At 42.8% G+C, this 21349-nt stretch overlaps 1 protein-coding gene across 4 annotated transcripts in view; it reads left to right on the plus strand.

Annotated features, from left to right (window-relative positions):
• The window catches only part of lrrc75a (leucine rich repeat containing 75A), a 45482-nt gene that overhangs the window by 7040 nt on the left and 17093 nt on the right, over window positions 1-21349 (plus strand). For all 4 annotated transcript variants that reach the window (XM_061681036.1, XM_061681037.1, XM_061681035.1 and 1 more), the window contains 2 exons: window positions 5040-5168; window positions 17812-17924. In XM_061681036.1, coding sequence (XP_061537020.1) covers window positions 5040-5168; window positions 17812-17924 — 242 coding nt within the window. The remainder of the gene's footprint in view (window positions 1-5039; window positions 5169-17811; window positions 17925-21349) is intronic.

A 21349-nucleotide genomic window follows, 5' to 3' on the forward strand; every position in this document is an offset into this window, starting at 1 on the left:
ATCACAGGGAGCCACAACAGAAGGAGCCACGGGTTTCCGACCCCTGTAAAGGGGCTTCCTCTTCTTCCTCCTCTTAATTACACTGCATCTTTTCCAGTATACGTACTTCAGTGCTGCACGGCATGTTCCAACAGAATGTGCTACTACACTGAAGGCATGCAACTCTTAATTTGGACTTGCCTGCATACTCTAAAAAACAAAAAAAAACAAATCACTTAAAAATCTGCTGTATACTGTGATATAGTGGGGGTTCACTATAAATATTTTGTAAAACACTTAAAAGTTCAGAAATTCAAAAAATGAAAAATTTGTACCAGTAGGTTCTTCAAACTGATTGTGACTTGTGTACTGTTAGCGTAGTTGTAAAATATTAGTTTGTTGTTGATTGTTGACGGTTGTGGCTAAGTGTTGAATTGATTAGTCGACGACTCGACTTTACCACTTCGCAATGACAGTTCGTGGTTGATGTCGATTAATCGTCAATCATGTGCTTTGGCATTAACAACACAGATGCCTTGCTGGACGCAATAGGTGGTTGATCCGTGCAGCAAATTAGCAGAGGTGCTTCAAGCTTGTAGAAATATATTATTAAAAATATGACAGTTATCACTTACAAAATATGCAAGTCTGGTCTCAAATACGTATAACAAAAGCACAAGTGCTATGCACGTCCATCTGACGACCAGCCCAAATCCTTACGTCAGCGATCGATAGCGAATTCACCAAATGCCTTCCTGTAACAGAGAAAAGCCAGAGAATATACTGCAGCGTCTGGTTAGACGATAAAACAAGGACGAGTGACCAATCAACTTCTTCATTGTGAAAATCAACAGTTGAACGATGCCAAAATAAAGCCACTCAGAAAGTGTTTTGCTCAAGCCTCATCTCGCAAACACTAAGCTCTTCTTCCTCTTTCCAGTCGCCTCACTCCCCTACTCACTCATCCAATCACAAATCACACTCAGACACCTTCACTGCCTCACAGACAGTCGGAACACAGAAAACGCTAGCATAAATCGATGCAACGCAATCAGTAACAGGGTCGCTACAATACCTATACATTACTGCGGTTTATATTTTTGTTCAGTATATATTATTTAATACATTGCAATCTGTATACTGTACTGTATACCTTTTACATAAAGATACACTATATTGCCAAAGGTAGTCGCTCACCTGCCTTGTCTCAGATATGAATTTAAGTGGCATCCTATTTTATTTTATTTGTTTGTCCTGTTCAGCTGTTCGGTCAAGCAGAATGGAAGATCTGTATCCCTTTTAAGCCGAAACTGTTGCACTGTGTCACAGTGGAGCTTTTAAGCTTCTGCTGTGGTTTCTTAGTGTTATAATTGAAGTTTATTAAGAATCAGAGTCGAATAGAACGTTTCTAGAGGGGAGAGAGAAACGAAGACAAAAGGCAAAGCACTAATTGTAAACAGGATGAGAAAAGAAAGTCATTACGTTATTTACAACAATGAAACATTAAATATGAGTGTTGGGGCTGTAGTGCTACACCCTGTGAGGGAAGGGCAGGACAAGGACAGGAGAAGAAGCATGCAGGACAAGGGTCGTGAACCCAGCTGTACAACTGAAGTGGGGTGGCATTAATTATGTGACTTATAAAAGTCTCCAGGACGAGAGAATGAGTGATGGGATACATAAGCAATTCGCATATTCCTGAGTTATTTGTCGCAATAAGTGAGTGGCCCCACACCCAGTGAAAGAGTCCCAGGGGTGTGTGCCTGCGGACACATGCAAGTGAATTGATACCATTTTACATGCACAAAGACTGACAGAAGTTTCCTGTAATTGCCGTGCCCGCACCGCTGAGGCTGAGGACCCCACCCAATCAATCATGGGGCGGGACCGGGCCCAGGGGTCATCTGAGAGCATCCCGGCGGACGGGACACGTCCCACACCGAGGGACCCAGGGCGGTCGGCCGGCCCCACCGAGGCGCCCCGACAACTGGCCACGCAGTGGAGCCGCAGGGACCCAATGCCAGCCCCCCAGCCAACCCCCACCGCCCCACACGCCCCGACCCTCCACCCCCAGGAAAGCCAGACATACCCCTCAACCTGCAGGGCCCGCGATGCAGCCAGTCCCCACCTAGCCCGAGGGCGGGCGAGTGTCTCTTGTTTGTTGGAAAGGAGGGCGGATAGGGGCACTCGATAAGGGGGGAACCAGGGAGCAGCCGCGGGTCATGAGAGCGACGAGTGAGAGATCCTGCAACATGTTCTCACCGAATGTTTCTCCTTTAATATTTTAAGAACCTTTAATGAATGCCCCAAGTGTCTACCACCACACAAATGTCAGTAGTGATTGTATTTTTCCGAATTTGAATGTCTGATGTCAAATCTGTTTCTCCACTGAACCGAATGAGACGTTTCACCTCACACAACACAAATGCCACATTGCAAATACTAAATGCTCTCAGCACCCACATAAAATTGAAACGCTCATTTCATGTATTAAACAGTGTGCGTGACAATGCAAAGCTGGAAACCGGTTTTTGATTAAAAAGCATGTCTTTTCCCGAATCAAATTTGATGAAAATACAATGCAAGAATGGCGATGAACTAAATACATTATGCCACAAAGAGAACCAAGGATATTTTCAGTTCTCCAACACTGAGGACAAATGTTGCATTTTGTGCCACGACGAGTATTTTTATAGTATGCTAACGATGATTTGGATGTCAAATGTTAATCCAAAACAAAGGGCAGTTTGTGCTTTTCATTTGATTTAACTACAAATATTTAAACCATGCCTGCATATCGACAACATCCACTGGGATTTACATTAGTAATAGAGCGAGAACAGCAGCTTTGTTATGTACTGTTCTCAGTAATACATTCAAGTGCTTCATATATCCTCTTTGTGTTTGCTTTCTAATGGACCTGCCTTTTACATTTATAGAATGACTTTATTCAAGAGGCCCATTTTGTTTTCTGCAAACCTGTCTAATCTAATCTGCCATTGCTGCCAGATGTTCAACGTAAATTCACAAGTTCAGGGTTTACCCCACTTTCACTTCCAAAATTCAGCTTGGATAGATGATGATAAATTTTTCCTAAAAAGCAAAGGCTTTACTTTATTGTTTTTATTGTTTTATAACCTGTCCTGTTCAGCTGCATGGCCTTGCAGAATGGTGGATCTGTATGCCTTTGTCCTGGAACAGTTTTCCTGTGCAACAGGAGAGTTTCAAATACTCCCTCTGCTTATTTAGAATTTTTTTTATTTTTCTGATATTTGTTGAAAATGCAGCCGGACAGAAAAAGGTTTTAGGGGACAGACATAGGGACAGAGTGGACAAGGGGAATAGGGGTGAGAACCACATCAGAACAGGGAGACAGTCTAGATATTTGAACACAAGTAACATTACAACAGTCAAATCGTGTTGTTATGACACCCGGTGAGGACAGGAAATAAGTTATTTGCAGTCTGTGCACAACTAAAGTACGTCATGGGGAACGTCATCTAAATGCTTCAACACAACAAATTTTATCGCCCACCTGAAGAATTTACACGAGGAGCATGCCGCGTTCAAGCAACGCAGCGTGGTGGGGGAAGAAAAACAAAAAGGCAAACAGCCTCGAACTCTGGACAACACCCGTCCATATAGTTGGGACAGTGAGAAAGTTAGAGTAAGCATGTCATTAACAGTATTTATTAAAGTAATTTAATTGCAATAAAGTAATTTAATTACAGTAAGTTAGCACCCATTATTTCTGTCATGTAATGTTGATTTGACCGAAACTTATGTCAGTGGCCAATCCTTGAATGCACCCTAAAGGTCGTTGGTGTTTTAACTTTTGTCTAAAATGCTAGAGAATAATTTGAGCTCGGACGGGTCCAGCACGCCCGCAACGCTTGTGAGGATAAGCTGTACATAAAATGGATGGATGGATACAGTATACAGTATACAAATATATACAATACAGTAAATGAACAAGTCATATAAATAGACACATTGCTCCATCTTGTGATCAGTTATCGTTTTTTTTTTTTTTAAACTTGCTGATCAGTGATCAGCCCCAAAAATCCTGATCGTGTGAAGCCTAGTTGTTGTTAGTGGTCCCAGCACAAGCAATTAAAGTCTATAGCGTGTCTATTGAACTTATTAGTGAATGAGCACCATATCACATGCATGTTAGTCAACTGGTGTACGGAGTTGCTGATGACCCCACCAACCCCCCAGGACCTAGGAAGGTCCCGAGCCAAACCGAAGTCCACCGACCAGTCCCAAATGGAGGAGCACGGGCACCGGACCACTGCCCCCCACACCCCCACCCCAGACCCAGGGGGCCCCACCAAAACCACCGCCCCCACCACCCCTGGAGAGCATGGGGGCCCCAGCCACCAACAGGACCCAGCTGCCACCCAAAAAAACCCCCCCAAAAAACGGTCATTGCCCGCCAAAGCGAGACCATGTTAAGCGCTCGTCGTGAGCAAGGACGGGTCTGGTTTATTTTAATGACTGAAAATAAGAGGTTTAAATTAGCAAAACCTACAATCTTTCAACAAGGCTGAGTGAGTTTTTTTTTTGCGTGTGAAAATTAGGTTTCCTCTCACGTCTTTGAAGACTGTTGACAAGCAATGGTAATTTTATGTTTTCAGGAGCATCGGCGAACCTGCTTTATGTTTTAATGCAGGGGCGAACCAGATTTTATACTGGCGAAAGATTGTGTGAATCTATTTGCATCATCGAATTAATTTTGTACCTGTAATTTATGAGCTACACTTGGACAAATTAGATCCAAAACAGGCAACATGGAAAATATTGGCTTTGCAAAATTAATATATCTTACTTTTGACTGCCAGAGACAGGCCAAAATGTTGTAAAGGCTTTATGTGCTTACATTTGTGTATGCTGTGCTTTTGTGCATTTGTGTATGCTGTGCTTTTCATGTTCAGTGACTCATGAAGTTTACTTATGTGTGTGAAATGTGTTACATAAGTATGATGTCTATTCTTCCCTATAAGAGGGCTGATTGTGTAAAAGGTGCTGTACTTAATCTAGGTTGTGTATTTGTGTAGGACCTGGGCATGGAGTCAACATCTCTGGACGATGTATTATACCGCTACGCCAGCTTTAGAAACCTGGTTGACCCCATCACACATGATCTGATCATCAGCCTGGCACGATATGTACACTGCCCAAAGACGGTAAGATGCACACACAGTAGAAATAAACACACATCGTACACTTCCCAAATATTGCCAATTACACTAAAACGTCCTTTGTACACCCACATGGGCTGAAGTGATTCATTTCTATCAGCTGATCTCTTGATTCATTACGTCTGACGTTATTAGATTAGAGAATTGCTCTAAGTGGTTGTGCAGCAGTGTGTGCGTTCATGAGGGAACTGCAGCCCCTTGTGTTTGTTCATTCATGTAGTTTGAGATGTCATTGAGGGAGAGTGAAAGAAAGTGTGACAGATACCCTGCAAGATTAAATATGCAGGAAGGAAGCAGGAGTGGTGAAGAGAGAGATGGGAATTAAAAGGCATCATATGCCATCACTGGCTAGTGTGTTATGGTCGTATACAAATGCCCCAAAGCTGACATGAAGCGTTCAGCATCACTGCATATGTGTCACGTGTGTGGAGTAGCTGGACCCAAGAGCAGGCGGAGGCAGATGTAAAATGATAAACAGTTTATTCAGGAAAGGTTATGGAGGTGGTCCGGGATGTGTTGGCAGGCGGGGGCGTGGACAGGTGGCTGGCAGTGGACAGAACAGGCAGCTGGCTTGTTGGGAGGAATGACGTGGGTCAGAAACACAGGGGAGCACTGGGAACGAGGAGACACAAGAGTAAACAAGGGAAGCGAGGAACATTATAGCTTACTTGACATAAGGTGGGCCGTGGTACCGCTAGGAGAGGCTGTAATACTTAGGCGAGGCTTTCCGGGAACAGGCAGGCTTATATACACCGGTAGTGATGAGGCTGATTGAAGACAGGTGCTGAAAACAAAGAAGGGAGGGGGGAGAGAGAGGACACAACGTGCCCTCCCGGCTCCAATAATGGAACTCCAGGGCAGTATATGACAATATGGTCATCATGACCCAAGAACAACAATTTTTTTGTTTCTCTTTTAATCTACTTGTGGCTGGATTTTGGGCAATATTAATTGAATATAAGGCACAAATATTTTAATGTAAGTAGAAAATGTTACATCACAAAGCAAATGTCCCAATTCGAGATTGAATGGATGAGGAGTACAATTTATTGATTTATTTTTATACTGTTTAGCCACATTGGCTAAGAGTTTTCATGACTCAGTGCCAACCCTGGTATAGGCACAAACTTAATGTGCGAAGCCAGTGGTGAAAACAGTGAAGAAGTGGACTAAGGAAGCTAAAATGGAACTTCAGGACTGTTTAGACTGCACAGATTGGAGTGTGTTTGAAGCTTCAACTGGCAGCTTGGATGAATACATGGACACTGTTACATCCTCCATCAGCTTCTGTGAAGACGTGTGTGCACCAAATAAGGCATTTTGCATGTTCAATAACAATAACCCATGGTTAGATAGATCTTTGGAACTGTGTAAAGTCCCACCCTGCTCCACCATCATCCCAGTCCCAAGAAACCTGCAATTTCAGGACTGAATGACGACAGATCTGTCGCGCTGACATCTGTGGTCATTGAGTCCTTTGAACGCCTCGTGCTGGACCACCTCAAAAGTGTCACAGGACCCCTCCTGGACCCCCTGCAGTCTGCCTATCGTGCAAACAGGTCTGTGGATGACGCTGTCAACATGAGACTGCACTTCATCCTGGAACACCTCAACAGCGCAGGGACCTACATGAGGATCCTGTTCATGGAGTTCACCTGTGCGTTGAACACCATCCTCCCCGAACTCCTTTACTCCAAGCTTCTCCAACTCAACGTCTCCCCTGCCATCTGACAGTGGATTTACTGCTTTCTGATAGGCAGGACACAGCAGGTGAGGCTGTGGTACACCACCTCATCCACACACACCATCAGCACCGGGGCCCCCCAAGGATGTGTCCTCTCTCCACCTCTCTTCTCTCTCTACATGAATGACTGCAGCTCAACGTACCCAGCTGTCAAACCTCTGAAGCTTGCAGACGACACCACAGTCATCAGCCTCGTCAAAGACGGTGACAAGTCTGCTTATTGACAGGAGGTGGAGTGGCTGGGGCTTTGGTGCAGCCAACACAACCTGGAGTTGAACACGCTTAAGACAGTAGAGATGATAGTGGACTTCAGGAAACATCCTTCGCCACAGCTGCCCTCACGCTGTTCAACTGCCCTGTGTCAACTGAAACCTTTAAGTTACTGGGAATTCCAGTCTCTCAGGACCTGAAGTGGGAGACTAACATTAACTCCATCCTCAAAAAGGCCCAGCAGAGGATGTACTTCCTGCGGCTTCTGAGGAAGCATGGCCTGCCACAGGAGCTGTTGAGGCAGTTCTACAAAGCAGTCATTGAATTGATTCTGTATTCTGCCATCACAGTCTGGTTTCATCATATCATAAATCATATATCATAAATCATATTTCAACGGACAGTCAAGGCTTCTAAAATAATTATCGGTACCCACTGTAGCGGACATGCAGGTGGTCACAGACACTCGTGACCACCTGAGAACCCCCACTCCTCCACGCTGCCCTGCTGTGAGACGGCGACTAGGACAGGGCCTGGTGTACGTCAAGTGGACCTTAACCTAATTAGCAGCTTCCCGTCAAATCTTGATTCCTGTCTTCAAAAGACCCCTTCCCAGACCAAATGGTTGGAGAAGACTAGGTGGTTAATATTCACCCATGCGCGTGAGGCGCCTCCCACTGGCGTTGAGAGGAACTGCAAGCTGTACTTGTGGACGTCCCTTTGATGTTTGTTAACAGAAGATAAAATTTCGTTTTTACACCTTGCAAACTGTAGACATTGTCCAAATGTATGCCTTGGTGTCTGTGTCCCCATTCTCACTTTGTCAGGTCCTCTGCATGATTTAGAAAGCTGTTCATGATTTGAAATCAAACAGTACGAAATGTTGTATTGAACAACAAGCGACCCATCTGCCACGACCAAAGTTAAAACAATGATGCTATGCGTGAGAGTACAAAGTTGGGAGTGTTTGAGATTAATATTATTTTAAAAACCCATTTACTCAAAGATTCAGGCTGTGGGCATGGTCTTCTCCAAGTCGGCACCCCCTCTTCCTACGCCCCGCCCCTGTGGTATTTAACTCTAAACTCACACCTTTCTCAGAGTTGGGTTGAACTTGAGTTGAGCTGAGTTGAAGCTTTTTGTTCCTTCTCCTTGTACCTTTGCTGGCACCTCGCCAGCTGGGTGGCCTCCGTTTTCGATCGAAGAAGTCGACCATACGGCTCTGATCGCTTTCCCTAGCCACGATCGGTCGGCGAGGCCTCAACAAGCAGCTGCCGGCAGCCCGGACAGATCCCGTACGCCTCTGAGGGCCAGAGCTCGGCCCGCCACCAGGTCAATCGGCAGAGAAGTTATGAGCGCAACTTTCCTTTCCTATTTCTTTTATTTTTGTGCATCCGTTTTTTCTTCAACCGAACCTTCTTCGTTTCCGCCTGAGGTCCGGAGGAAGACCACCCCAAAGACCAGCTGATCTGCGTTCGTGAGTCTCGCTCTGACTCAACGCATTAAACGCTCACACGCTCATTTAGTTTAGCCGAGCGACCACACACGATGTCCTCTTTTCCATTTTCGTACAACTTATTTTCTTTCTTTCGTTTACCCTTAGTGTTATGTTCTTGTTGTAGTTTGTAGTTGTGTGTTTCGTTAAATATACCATAAAATTCCACTCGTGGTCATATTTTGTGTGTGTTCTGAATTTGAGTAAACCTCTGTAACCTAGGACTCAAAATGTTGTGTAACAACCTACAGATTATTGGACTGATTTTAAAAAGTTTGTCGTCATTTCGCCCAAAGTTAAACTTGAAAAATTTGACATGGTGCCCTTTTCGAGACATTAGTTGGATTTTTAACAATTAAATCAAAATTACAATAAACCGGAAGTAACGCCAAGGTCGCTCCCGGTTTATTACTTTATCCTAAATTAATTACAATTCTTATTTCATACATAATCGCCACACCACCTACCCACTCTTGAGGACTTGCACGCTGCCAAAACGGGCTTGCAAAATCCTCTTGGACCCTCCACATCCAAGTCACCACCTATTCCAGCTCCTTTCATTAGGTAGGCGCTATTAAACAACGCAAACTAAAACCAGCAGACATTCCAACAGCTTCTTTCCTCTTACCATTAACTTAAACAATTAACAATTAACTTACAATTTGTATTGCAACTTACTGTCAATTTTGCACATCTCTGTCATCTCTGCACACTTGTACAGTATCCGTACACTCACTGTTTTATCACGTTGCACTATTCGCATGCTGTTGTTGCTGCTACTACTGGGCACTCGTTTGAGAACTCTCTGCACCATTTGCATCATCCTCACTGTACCAGATAATTTCACTATTACCGTATTTCCACGACCATTAGGTGCACCGTATTAAAAGGCGCAGTCTCAGTTACGGGGTCTATTTCTGTATTTAACACACACATAAGGCGCACCGTATTATTGGGTGCAGGCCTGGTAAAACATACGCTAGCTTAAAACATACGGTAGCATCATGCACGCTAAAACAATGTTTTTAAAAAGGCAGCGGGAGCAAAACTGAGTTCGGTTGTACTTTATTGAAGTATTTGAACAATGTACTCCCGTTATTTTTTGATCGATCCTCATCCACAAATCCATCAAAGTCCTCATCTTCTGTATCCGAAATGAAAAGCTGGGCAAGTTCTCCATCAAACACGGCAGGTTCCCCCTCGTCATTGTCGGAGTCAGTCTCGTTGCCATGCGGCTCCTCAGAAATGAGGCCGGCTTTTACGAAAGCTCGAACAACAGTGCAAGCAGACACGTTAGCCCAAGCATCCGCAATCCATTCACAAATTGTGGCGGAACTCGCCTGGTGTTGCCTCCTAGTCTTAGTAAAGATGTGTTCGCCATCTGTCATCCATGGCTCCCACACTGCTCGCAACTTCACGTTGAACGCCCTGTTTACACGGATGTCCAGCAGTTCGTCAAGCCTCCCGGAATGATGGCAAGCTCCGAGTTATTGCACTCAGTCGAATGGTGACTGTAGAGACTCCCGGCTGTTCTTTGCTCATTAATCCATTGCTCGAGTTAGTCGTCCAACTCGGGCCACCTAGACCTTGTTTCCGCGTTTTGTTTTTCTTTTTTTTCCGCAGAAACTCAGCTTCGTCTTCTTGACTTGGCCAAGCTCGTTTTCCTGCTTCCTCGAGTTGGTCCACCTCGCCTTGTTTCTGCGTTTTCTTTTTCTTTTTTTTCCGCGGAAACTCAGCTTCGTCTTCTTGACTTGGCGAAGCTCGTTTTCCTGCTTCCTCCACTTGCGAACCATGGATTCGTTGATCTTGAATTCTCTCGCGGCTGCTCGATTCCCATGTTCCTCCGCGTAACCGACAGCTTGCAGTTTAAACTGTGCTTCGTAAGCGTGTCTCTTCGTAGGTGCCATTTTCGGGGGTCCTTTGCCAAACCGATGTTGTTTTGCACAATGCACATACCGGCACTATATTCCTACTGGGGCCATGTCTTTAGCGTCCTCTGTCACGCGCACCCTTCCCCCTTTACGTCCGCATGCTGTCCTCAGTCACGTCCGCCTTCCTCTATATAAGCAGCGTGTCGGCAGGAAAGGCTACCACTCAGTCAAGCGGAGCGCTCATTAAAGTCACACAACAACATTTATAGATTTTGGAACTCTGTGCACACATAAGGCGCGCCCCGTCCATTTTGGAGAAAATTTAAGGCTTTTAAGTGCGTCTTATGGTCGTGAAAATACGGTAGTCACTTTGAACTGCTCTAAATTGAGGACAATTTATGCATAATTTTATCAGTATCACCACACTAGTGGTACGCTTTCATTGCTCAATGTCTCTCCAGACTATCCATCCATTTATTTTCTGAACCACTTTTCCTCACTAAGGTCGCGGGTGTGCTGGAGCCTATCCCAGCTGACTCTGGGCGAGAGGCGGGGTACACCTTGAACTGGTTGCCAGCCAATCGCAGGGCACATATAAACAAACAACCATTCGCACTCATATTCACACCTACAGGCAATTTCGAGTTTTCAGTTAACCTACCATGCATGTTATTGGGATGTGGGAGGAAACCAAGAGTACAAAACCACACAGGTACGGGGAAAACATGCAAATTCCACGCAGGCAAAACCGAATTTGAACCTGGGTCCCCAGAACTGTGAGGCAGACGTGCTAACCAACTCTCCAGACTAGTGTTTTTTTTTTTGTTTTTTTTTTTTTTCCTAATTGTGTATTTCGTCATAGTGGCTGTTTGTTGTTATACTAGAGTGGCTCCAACTACCGGAGATAAATTCCTTGTGTGTCTTGCAACATACTTGGCCAATAAAGGTGATTCGAATGGCTCATTTGCATTGATCGTTAATTTTTCCCATACTGTAGTTGATGCAGTCAATTGTTCATCCGTAATGGCCACCATTAGCTTACCAAGCAACTTTTTATGATACAAAAAACTGCTAGCTACCTTTGACATAATTTTGAAAGGGCAGCACCATTATAGTAAAACTTGTTGTGTTCGCCCTGCCCATTCGCCACCTCGCCAATAGCTAATTGAAAGAGGATTTGGCGAAGCAAATATTGCCCACGTTGGCGAATCAAAATCGCCTGCTTCAAAAGCCTGTCCTGATAAAAGTTCAGTTGAGCGCTGTTATTCTGCTCTGTGTTAACGGTGTTAGTGGTTTAGTTTTCCCTGCTTTGTAAAATGCTTCAATTCGTCACCGAGTGTGGACTCGGGAGAGCCGCTGTCCAGCTGCTGCTCACTCAGCAGGCAGGCTCACGGGGTTTCCCAGCTGCATGGAGCAGCATACCAGGGGAACGATAGGGCGCTTAATTGAAGCATATTACTGCAACATAGGTTTGAAATGTTGATGGTCACTGTGTACTGCAATTCACATTAGCTCTTGCAGCTATCTAGCTGCCTTCTTCATCAATGCATGAGCCACCATTCCCACTTTGGTTGTCATATACTGACATGTTTTCAATATACCAAACAGTCACCCCCATATCATCGCTAAAACAGGTGTCTTGGAACAAAGAAATTAAGTTGTAGTACTGTATGTGTGTGTCTGTGTGTTTTTGTGAGGAGTACTGAAAATGAAGGCAATAAGGCATACATTAATCAATATCGAACAACAAACACAGCTTTATTGGGCCCACACACTTGTATAATCATGACATTGTATTGATTTTGTTAATCATTAACGATTCATTAATCGCCCTTAGTGGAGCCATTACAATCATCATTTGTGTATGTTCACACTTGTAATTTGGTTCTCTGGTACATAACTAAGCAAAAAGTTCTGCATGAGGCATTTTTCCACACACAAATCTGAAAAAGTAATACAATACAGTTCACTATACTACACTACACTACTGTCTTCTGAGTTACGTTATTTACAGTATACGGTGATATTTGTACTTGTTGACATGTCGCAAAACGTTTCCAAAGCAAGACTCGGCTTGCATGCAAACTCTTGTGCGGTTCGGTTCACTTCAGCTGAGGTGTCAACCACTTCATTAACCCAAGACATGGACCAGTATTAAAATGACAGCCGACGGCATAAATCAATTCCTTATAGAGCGACAGGATGTACCTGGGCTTTTTTAATTTCAGAAGCATGTCAGATAGTAAGAATGCCACCATAAAAGTACTTACTTACTGTACATACCCCTTGTTGTATTTCTTACTATACACTAGTATTTAGTTTATCTCAGTATTTCCCAACCAAGGCACACATTTTAAATTATACATTTTCTCAAGGCACGCCACCATGCAAAAATGTCACACAAGTTAATCATGTACTGTCTGCTATTGAGTGGAAGAGCATTTAATTGTTTTGCCTTTCACTATGTCACTGGCCTATGTAGTTAAACAAAGATACATTCTTTGTAGTCAATAAATAATTTTCAAACCAAGTTTGGCACACCTGATAATATTTAATTCCCACACATACTGGGTGGGAATCACTGTTATATTTTGATGCTGTAGGTGTCACATGCCTTGTCCCTTAATATTGCTTGTCACCTGACTCTAAAAAAATGTAGCTGTTGTAAGATTTGATCATACATAAATTTAAGAAATAGATTAGCAGAAATGCACCAGAATATGCATTGAAAAGTAATCTATATTAGCAGACTAGCTTGGGGGATGGAGGCAAAGCTGCGCAATGAAGATAAATGAAAATAGAGAGAGGGATGGGAGAGGGGTCAGTGGTTCTCTTGAGATTGGGAAGATTGATGGATGGATTTTTTTTGTTTCAATAATGTAAGAAGAGGCCAAGAAAATGAGAGCATACGGAAGCGACCAAGCATAAGGACAGAGAGAACGCGTGGGAGGCGATAAAATAAAAGATTAAGTAAAACGTAAAAAAGCACAAGCTCCAGTCAAATACCACCACTGCTGCTTTCATCCACCCAAGGTCTTTCTCACTTATTTAATTATAATTCACTTGATGCTACTTTAATAACGCAAGAGCATTTACCCTGAGTGGTGGTATAAATAAATGTCTCAACCAAGCAGACACACAATATAAGAGCGTGTTGAAAGATTGAGATTTGAAACTACAGACTCATATTTTTGTGATCATATAACCACAATATAAACTCATCTAGAAAATCAAGGCTACTGGGATATTTCAGGTGAGTGATGTTCAATACGTTTAAAGGCAGAGTAGCCGTTTTCCAACTGCGAGCAAGATTTTAATGTAGCCTCACTTCGTTCCTTCCTCCCACTCTCGCATCTCTGACCAAAGCTTCGCCCCTCACAAACGTGAACGTGTAAGAGATGTGCATTGTACGAACATAAACTGTAAACAAATCGATTTTAGCCATTGCTAGTCGTTTGATGATGTATTTTCTGGAATGAACAATCACTTAAAAAATAAATTAAATGTACCTGGGGAGGAGAAATCTTAATATTATTAATATTAATTATGAATAATTAATTATTATTATTATATAGTGCTGGGTGAGTATGGGATTCTCCCTCCCCCGATGCCTTAAAGAGAGGGCACTGGCGGCTCTTCTGACCGGCACACGTTCAAATTCCTTGTTTATCCTTGTTTATTACAGAGACCTGTCCAATTCCTTCTTTTTAACCTTTGTTGCTATCCATCCATCCATTTTCTGAGCCGCTTCTCCTCACTAGGGTCGCGGGCGTGCTGGAGCCTATCCCAGCTGTCATCGGGCAGGAGGCGGGGTACACCCTGAACTGGTTGCCAGCCAATCGCAGGGCACATACAAACAAACGACCATTCGCACTCACATTCACACCTACGGGCAATTTAGAGTCTCCAATTAATGCATGTTTTTGGGATGTGGGAGGAAACCGGAGTGCCCGGAGAAAACCCATGCAGGCACGGGGAGTACATGCAAACTCCACACAGGCGGGACCGGGGATTGAACCCAGGTCCTCAGCACTGTGAGGCTGACGCTCTAACCAGTCTTCCACCGTGCCGCCCCTTTGTTGCTAATCGGAGCTAAATACTGTACGCTGGCCACAAAAACAAGTCTCCACAAGGCTACGGCATGCCCCCACAAGGCTCCACGCGTGCCCATGCACACAACAGTCTCTGATTGGCTAGTTCTCCTTGTACAGAGTCGGTTTCCAAATAATAATTATAATTAAATTAAAGGCATAAGATAGCACCAGAAATGGATGTTTTTTAAGGGAGATTTTAATAATATACTACTATAAGGCCATACAGTTTTAACATGCAGTAATGATATTGCAGTTCAATTATTGCGGATTCAGTGCATCGCAGATTTTTTTTACAGGTCAAAATCGTAGCGGGGTCGGCAACCGACTTTCCTATTCATTGTATAATGACGAAGGATTTAGGATCTGGAGGGATGAGGGAGGCCGCAACACGGAATGCCGTGTCCCGCGCGGCGTATGAAGTCCAGAGAGGCTGACAAGACGCGATGCGGCGCACCCTCAGGCGAGGGGCTGGCCGAGTGATTCCTGAGTGCTATTTTGGCAGACTTGAACTGTACCCAGAAAAACACTATGTTGTGGGCATTCGTGGTTGTGGCCACCCCGGCAGCGGCAGCAGAAAAAAAAGGGATTGGGGGCATCCCATAGTAATTTCATGGCAGGATCTCTGAGTGTAAGCTCGTTCATGAGCTACAGTTTCACGAAGTGCAATTGGAGGTGTATTTCAGGCTGAGCAGGGAGCAGTTTGAAAGCGTCCTGCAGGGACATCTCATTACATCATTTTTCTACTGTCCCAAAGCTTGGAACACTGGGACACCGCATTTATTATGATTCTCCGTTTTCCCCTTGCCGTTTACAATAGATTTCTGCCAAAATAGCACTCAGAAATCACTCTGCCAGGCCCTCTTCTATTGGAGGCGTTTTCTGACATCGCCACGATGCCGCTCCAGAATAGAAAATTTTCCTATTTGAGTGGATGTCGCGTCACGTCAGCTGCCCTCTGCACACCGCGACATGACATTCCATGGTCCCGCCCCCTCAGCACATACACAATGAATGGGAAAGTCAACGGTGGCTTGCACGTTGCCAAGTGCGGTGTGAGGCCTTAAAGGATCACATATTGGTATTGAATTGCATATATGAAACTTATACATTTATATAATAATATAATACATAATTGGTCACTACTGTACGGATTTCATTTATTGCAGTTTTTTTTTTTTTTTTTTTTTATATAAATGTAACCCGTGTGATAAAGAAGGGATTACTGTGTATGGCTAAAAGTGTTTTTGTTTTTTGTTTTTCTTTTAATGGCAAACTCTACCTTTAACTGATAAAAAAAATTCTATCAAGTTGCATGGTAGAGCATTTGGCACAAATTGCACATCAAAACAGTCTCATAATCAGAGTTTCTGGGTTTGAATCTTTTCTCCTGCATGGTTTTTATCCGGGTGTGCCAGGTCCTTCCCACATTCCCAAAAGGCTATTGTCAATTGTGTAAATGCACCCTACAGTAAGTGTGTCTGGAAACCCTTGCTTGTAATGTCTAGATTAGTGTTTCCCAACCTACATTGAACCAAGGCATGTATTATATATTTAAAAAAAAATAAATAAAAAATCTCACAGCACACCGCCAGACAAAAGTGTCACGTAAAGTATATATACACTTAAATAACAATGTTCTGGTCTCTATTTACTCACAAATGTACTTCCTCTGTGTTAAATCTGGGCCTGTTTAGTTCAACACAAAGCTGATGCACTTCGATCGAACAAACACACACAGAAAGATCTGAAATTATGATTTTTTAAATTTATTTTTGGACCAATTACTGTGGAACTGGATAATTTCTGACAGCACAACTGATGATCTCTTATGGCACACTAGTGCCAAACATAAATCAAGAGCTTTTATCTTGGATTATTTTCTCCTCATTGTCTGTACTCTGTTCTGTCTTGTGTGAATTTTCTTTGCTAGTTTTCTCACAGGTATATGAGCCATATTCATTAGCGTGTGAAGTGCTGCTGTCATGTACGGTCCACAGAAGATACACTGTGTGATACCAGGCACTTTCAGGGTCTGTGTGGCAATGATGCAGTCATCATTCTCCCGAAAGCTAAAGTACACTAACCTTCAAAATTATTGGAACAGTGAGTCCAAATCCTTTATTTTTGTGTTTCCGATCCAGATGATCCCTGGAAATAAAAGCTGAATTGTTGATATCTTTTAGAGAGGAATGTAAAATCCCCCAAAATTTAAGTTGTCATTTTAAGGTCATTAAATGGCATCTTCATCATCATTGTTAATAATGTATTTAATATTGCAAAACATCTGCGATTGGCTGGCGACCAGTTCAGGGTGTATCCCGCCTCTTGCCCGAAGAAAGCTGGGATAGGCTCCAGCACGCCCGCGACCCTAGTGAGGAGAAGCGGTAAAGAAAATGGATGGATATCGCAAAACATGAAGCAAATGGGCTGCTGTGATAGAATCACTCAATCAACATTCCGTGAAGCTTTGAAATCCCAAGCTTTACGTGAACGTGTGTGCATCCTATCAGATGCACACACATGATTGGTTGACAGATGTATTTGCCAATTATTTGCTCCAGTGGTGCATAAATCCTACTTTTGTTAATCTCGTTTCTCTGCGGTAATGTCATGTCCATTATGCCTTCCTTACTCTATCCTTTGTGAATAACATGGCTCACTGACAAGACTGATTGACAGCATCACAGTTTTTATAAGTATTGATGAATGCTTCAAACCGTGTTATGTAACGCCAAAAGTCTCACTTTGTCAGCACTTCAATCATTTATTGTCTTAGTAAGAATAATGCTTTGAATAATGTACAGCAATCATTTATGCACATTTTATACCCCACTTTATTGATCACACATTTAAGGTTACTTCCTTTGCCCGAAAAGTAATTTTTTAAAATTCAGAATTTCACAATAATTTAGTCAAATTTAACGGATCTTGCATGGCACTGGGCACCGTTTGGTTGAAACACCAACCGACATTGATCAACGCTTCTTCAGAATAACGGATTGGGTAGTGAACCCTACCTGGATGACAACCACTTTTGGTGATAAGTTCCTTTTGTAGTTCTTGTCATTATCAACTTTCATCTGTGATGGCCTGTTGTAGATTAATAGTATAGTTACAAGTTTTAACAGATTTGCCATTACTCTCCACGTAAGAGTTTCTTTTACTGATTCTGCATGACTTTATTCCAATGTTTGTGTGCCTTTGTGTCTGATAGGAGGGCGACTCTCTGGGGGCCATGGAGAAGGTTTGTCGTCAGCTGACTTACCATCTCAGCCCCCACTCTCAGTGGAGAAGACAAGGCCTGCTCAAGAGGAAACCCCAAGCTTGGTCAGTACTTTATTTGGTGTCTCTTTGTAGAAAAATGTTCTTAGTCCTCCTCCTTTTTTACTGTCTGTCCTTAAGTTTTCATACTCATTGCAAATGTGCCTCAGGATTTGGTCAAATGTAGTATATCTGTAGAAGTCCCAACTTTTCACCATGCTTCTTCTGACTTTAAGCAATACTTTAAGCTTTAAAGCACATCAGACCCAACCTGGCCAAGTTAGCTGAACCCAAAAGCCAGATCGCTAGGAAGGCCTACACGATAGTCTCGGCAAAGCTTGCTTTAACTGACCTCTCTTTGTCCTTAATAGTCATAACTGAGCCATATAAAATGTGCTATACACTGGCGGGCCAGCTCTAATACACATTTAATATAGTCTTGCGGGCCAAATATAATTACATTGTGGGCCAAATCTGGCCGCTGGGCCTGAGGTTGGCATATATGCTTTAAATTGTCCATATGTGATAATGGGTATTTGTCTATATGTGTCCTGAGATTGGCTGGCGATCAATTCATGCCCTTCCTTAAAAACATATATTTTTTTAAGGAAGGGCATGGTTTTGTATATAGTCATCTCAGTAATTCAATTTTATTGACTGGATGTGAAAGATAGCTTTCACAGCACTATGATGATATTTTTCAATAAATGTACTGTAATGTAATTTCAGATTTTGTCACATTATTAATGGTTTCATAGTAACAAATTTCCTATGGCACACTTTCACCTTGAGTTGATGGTGTGCATTAAACTACACTACCACAACTCCTATAACAGTCCCATCCATTCATATTTCTATACTGCTTATCTTGTTCAGAGTTTGTGCTGATGAGTGGTCTGACATGTCAGTTTCCTAGTAACGAGCATCGTTGCTGTGTCCAGGGAGCTGCTTCAGAGCAGCTCCTTTCAGTGTGTCCACTCAGTAGTTTGTGATGAAGCAGCTGTAAGGCTGAGTGTGTAGGGCAAAGGTGGTTTTGTGGGATGAAGAAATTTACCAGGTTTCTTTGTGTATTTAATGTAAATGGTACAGCAATGCACAAACAAAAGTGATGTGGCTCCTTCCAAATACAGACTCAAACGTGTTTTGTTGGACTTCTGCATTGCCAGCAAGAAGTATGGTGCCTTTGATTTGGTCAGTGGATGCATTTTTAAGTGTTGAACCTAAAAATTCAAGGACAGGCAGGTTCTCAGCCATACAACATGGCAACTTTAACTCCCATATCGCTGGGGTTGGACATCGTTTGAATTTGAGTGATTCCGGTTCCTTAATTCGATTCCGGTTCCAAATGATTTTTGATTATGATTCTTTTAGGGGGCTGGGTCAAAGAAATTGCATAGTTTAAATAAAAGGTGTCCTAATTATGAACATCCATTTTCTTAGCAGCCCCCAGCATAGACTAAACTGAACATTTGACTCGAGGTTCTTTAAAACCAGTATCAATATCAAACCTATGAACTAAAAGGCAATGTGTGTGGAACTAACCCAATTGACTTAATATTCATTAATGAATGTTTCAGCTAAAAGTTAATTATGGCATTGTTGAAATAGTTATTTGGGACTGTTTCATCACGTCAAATGGTTTATATGTGCAAGTTTTAACTTGACTTCCTGTTTTAGCTTGTAGCCTTTTATTTCGAAGGGTACGCACCGGAACTCAGCCTCTTGGCACGAAAAGTCACTGTACTGGATTACAATTAGATTTATTTATTTTTTTAATCCTTAATACGTAATGCCGGTACATGTATTCTTTGACACCTGTCCAAGACTGTTTCCACGTAGCCCCTGCAATGTGATCGCATACCCCTACGGGTGCGCGTACCCTGCTTGGGAAACACTGGTCTATCTGACATTAATTCAAATTTAACATTCATTGGCCATGATATAAAGGTCACTGCAGTTCAGTGACACTGTAGTCACACTGAAAGCATTCCTGTGGCTGAGTAGGGGTAAATGTACATGAATTAAATGGAACTGAAAGGATTCTTCAATCACATCCACAGCACATCACCATTCTTTTCATCTCACTGTGACTCTTGCTTGTTCCCTGTGGAAAGCTGACCCCTTGTTGCTGTATGAATCACAGCATTACCCACCTGAGCCTCCTGCTGCTGGCCCAAGTAACCCCATTTTTTACAATGCCATTCTGTTTATATTTTTGCTAATGAACTATCATGGTTATAAGCCTCTGCGGCTTATAACCATGTGTATTAAAATACTTACAGTATTTATCAGTTTGACTCAGCAGCACTGAACGTGTTCATTTCAACCCATAACGTTCACTAAAGCGGTGTACACACATACTGATAATTAGGCCAAATTTTACATTTTTCCCACTTTCGATCAAAGTCAGGAAAAGTCTGATTAGCGGATGGTTGTAAAAGATTATCCTGACTGATTTTTCTATGGCTTGGGGTGCGTTAAAAGTTATTTTTCCTTCCTGATCTGCTTCCAAAAGAATGCCTGGCCGACAATCTTAAATATTAAAACTGTTGTATATTTACAGTACATCCTTTGATGAGTGGTCAACACAATGGTCAGCAGAACCATGGACTCCTCGACTGTAACATGAACGTGACGATATGCCAATCAGGAAGTGACCTGAGCTGGCGCTATTGCCGGACTCAAATAAAGAAGCAACGAGTTTTGTTTGTTTAACATGTCTACCAAGTCATTCACCACAGTAAAAATGACAAGAAGCATTGGCAACTGCGATGTAGTCACCAGATAGGCGAACAGTTAGCCTAGCGTCTTCTATTTCTTCTTCGACGACTACTCTTCTTCTTTGCAATTTGGGTTTGTTTTACAGGCTGGGTGCCTCAGTGGCGCTATGTTGCGTCTTCTAAATGATACAAACTGAAGAATTCCTGAAGGTATTTTGACTCTGGTGCTCCATTCCATTTAATAAAAAAGGCCAGTCACAAGTCACAAATATTGGACAGCCTCCGCTCTACTGAACTAGGGCTTTGAATCCTGCTGTGTGTGTGTGTGTGTGTGTGTGTGTGTGCTTGTGTGTGTTTGAATTATTGTATGCACACAAACCTTAAGTCTCATGTCCTTATATGGACAAAATGAGAACGATCCTTCCTCTGTCTTGGATCAGCAAGAATAAGCTTGCGATTTATAAAAAACTCAAATTCAGAACAGTGTGACAAATTCTGCAGAACCTTTCATGAATCCAACATCCGTCTGGAGTGTTTTGAAGAAAACATTGGTCTTAGAAAATTAACATTTGTAAGAATTGTTGGTAAATGAGATGCATAGTATTCATTTTATATTGATCGTGGAGGCATCCATGTTCTCTCACCTCCACTGGCAAATCAAGGAGAGGAGAAGAAAGTGACTTGGAGAGGCCTGCCATCCTCTGCAGATGTACCATCTGATTGCGTGATACATAGTCTGAGGGAGACACAGTGGACGCAGCAATCCATAGA

This window comes from Phycodurus eques, chromosome 7 (genome assembly GCF_024500275.1).
Source record: "Phycodurus eques isolate BA_2022a chromosome 7, UOR_Pequ_1.1, whole genome shotgun sequence".
Classification (NCBI taxonomy): Eukaryota; Metazoa; Chordata; class Actinopteri; order Syngnathiformes; family Syngnathidae; genus Phycodurus; species Phycodurus eques.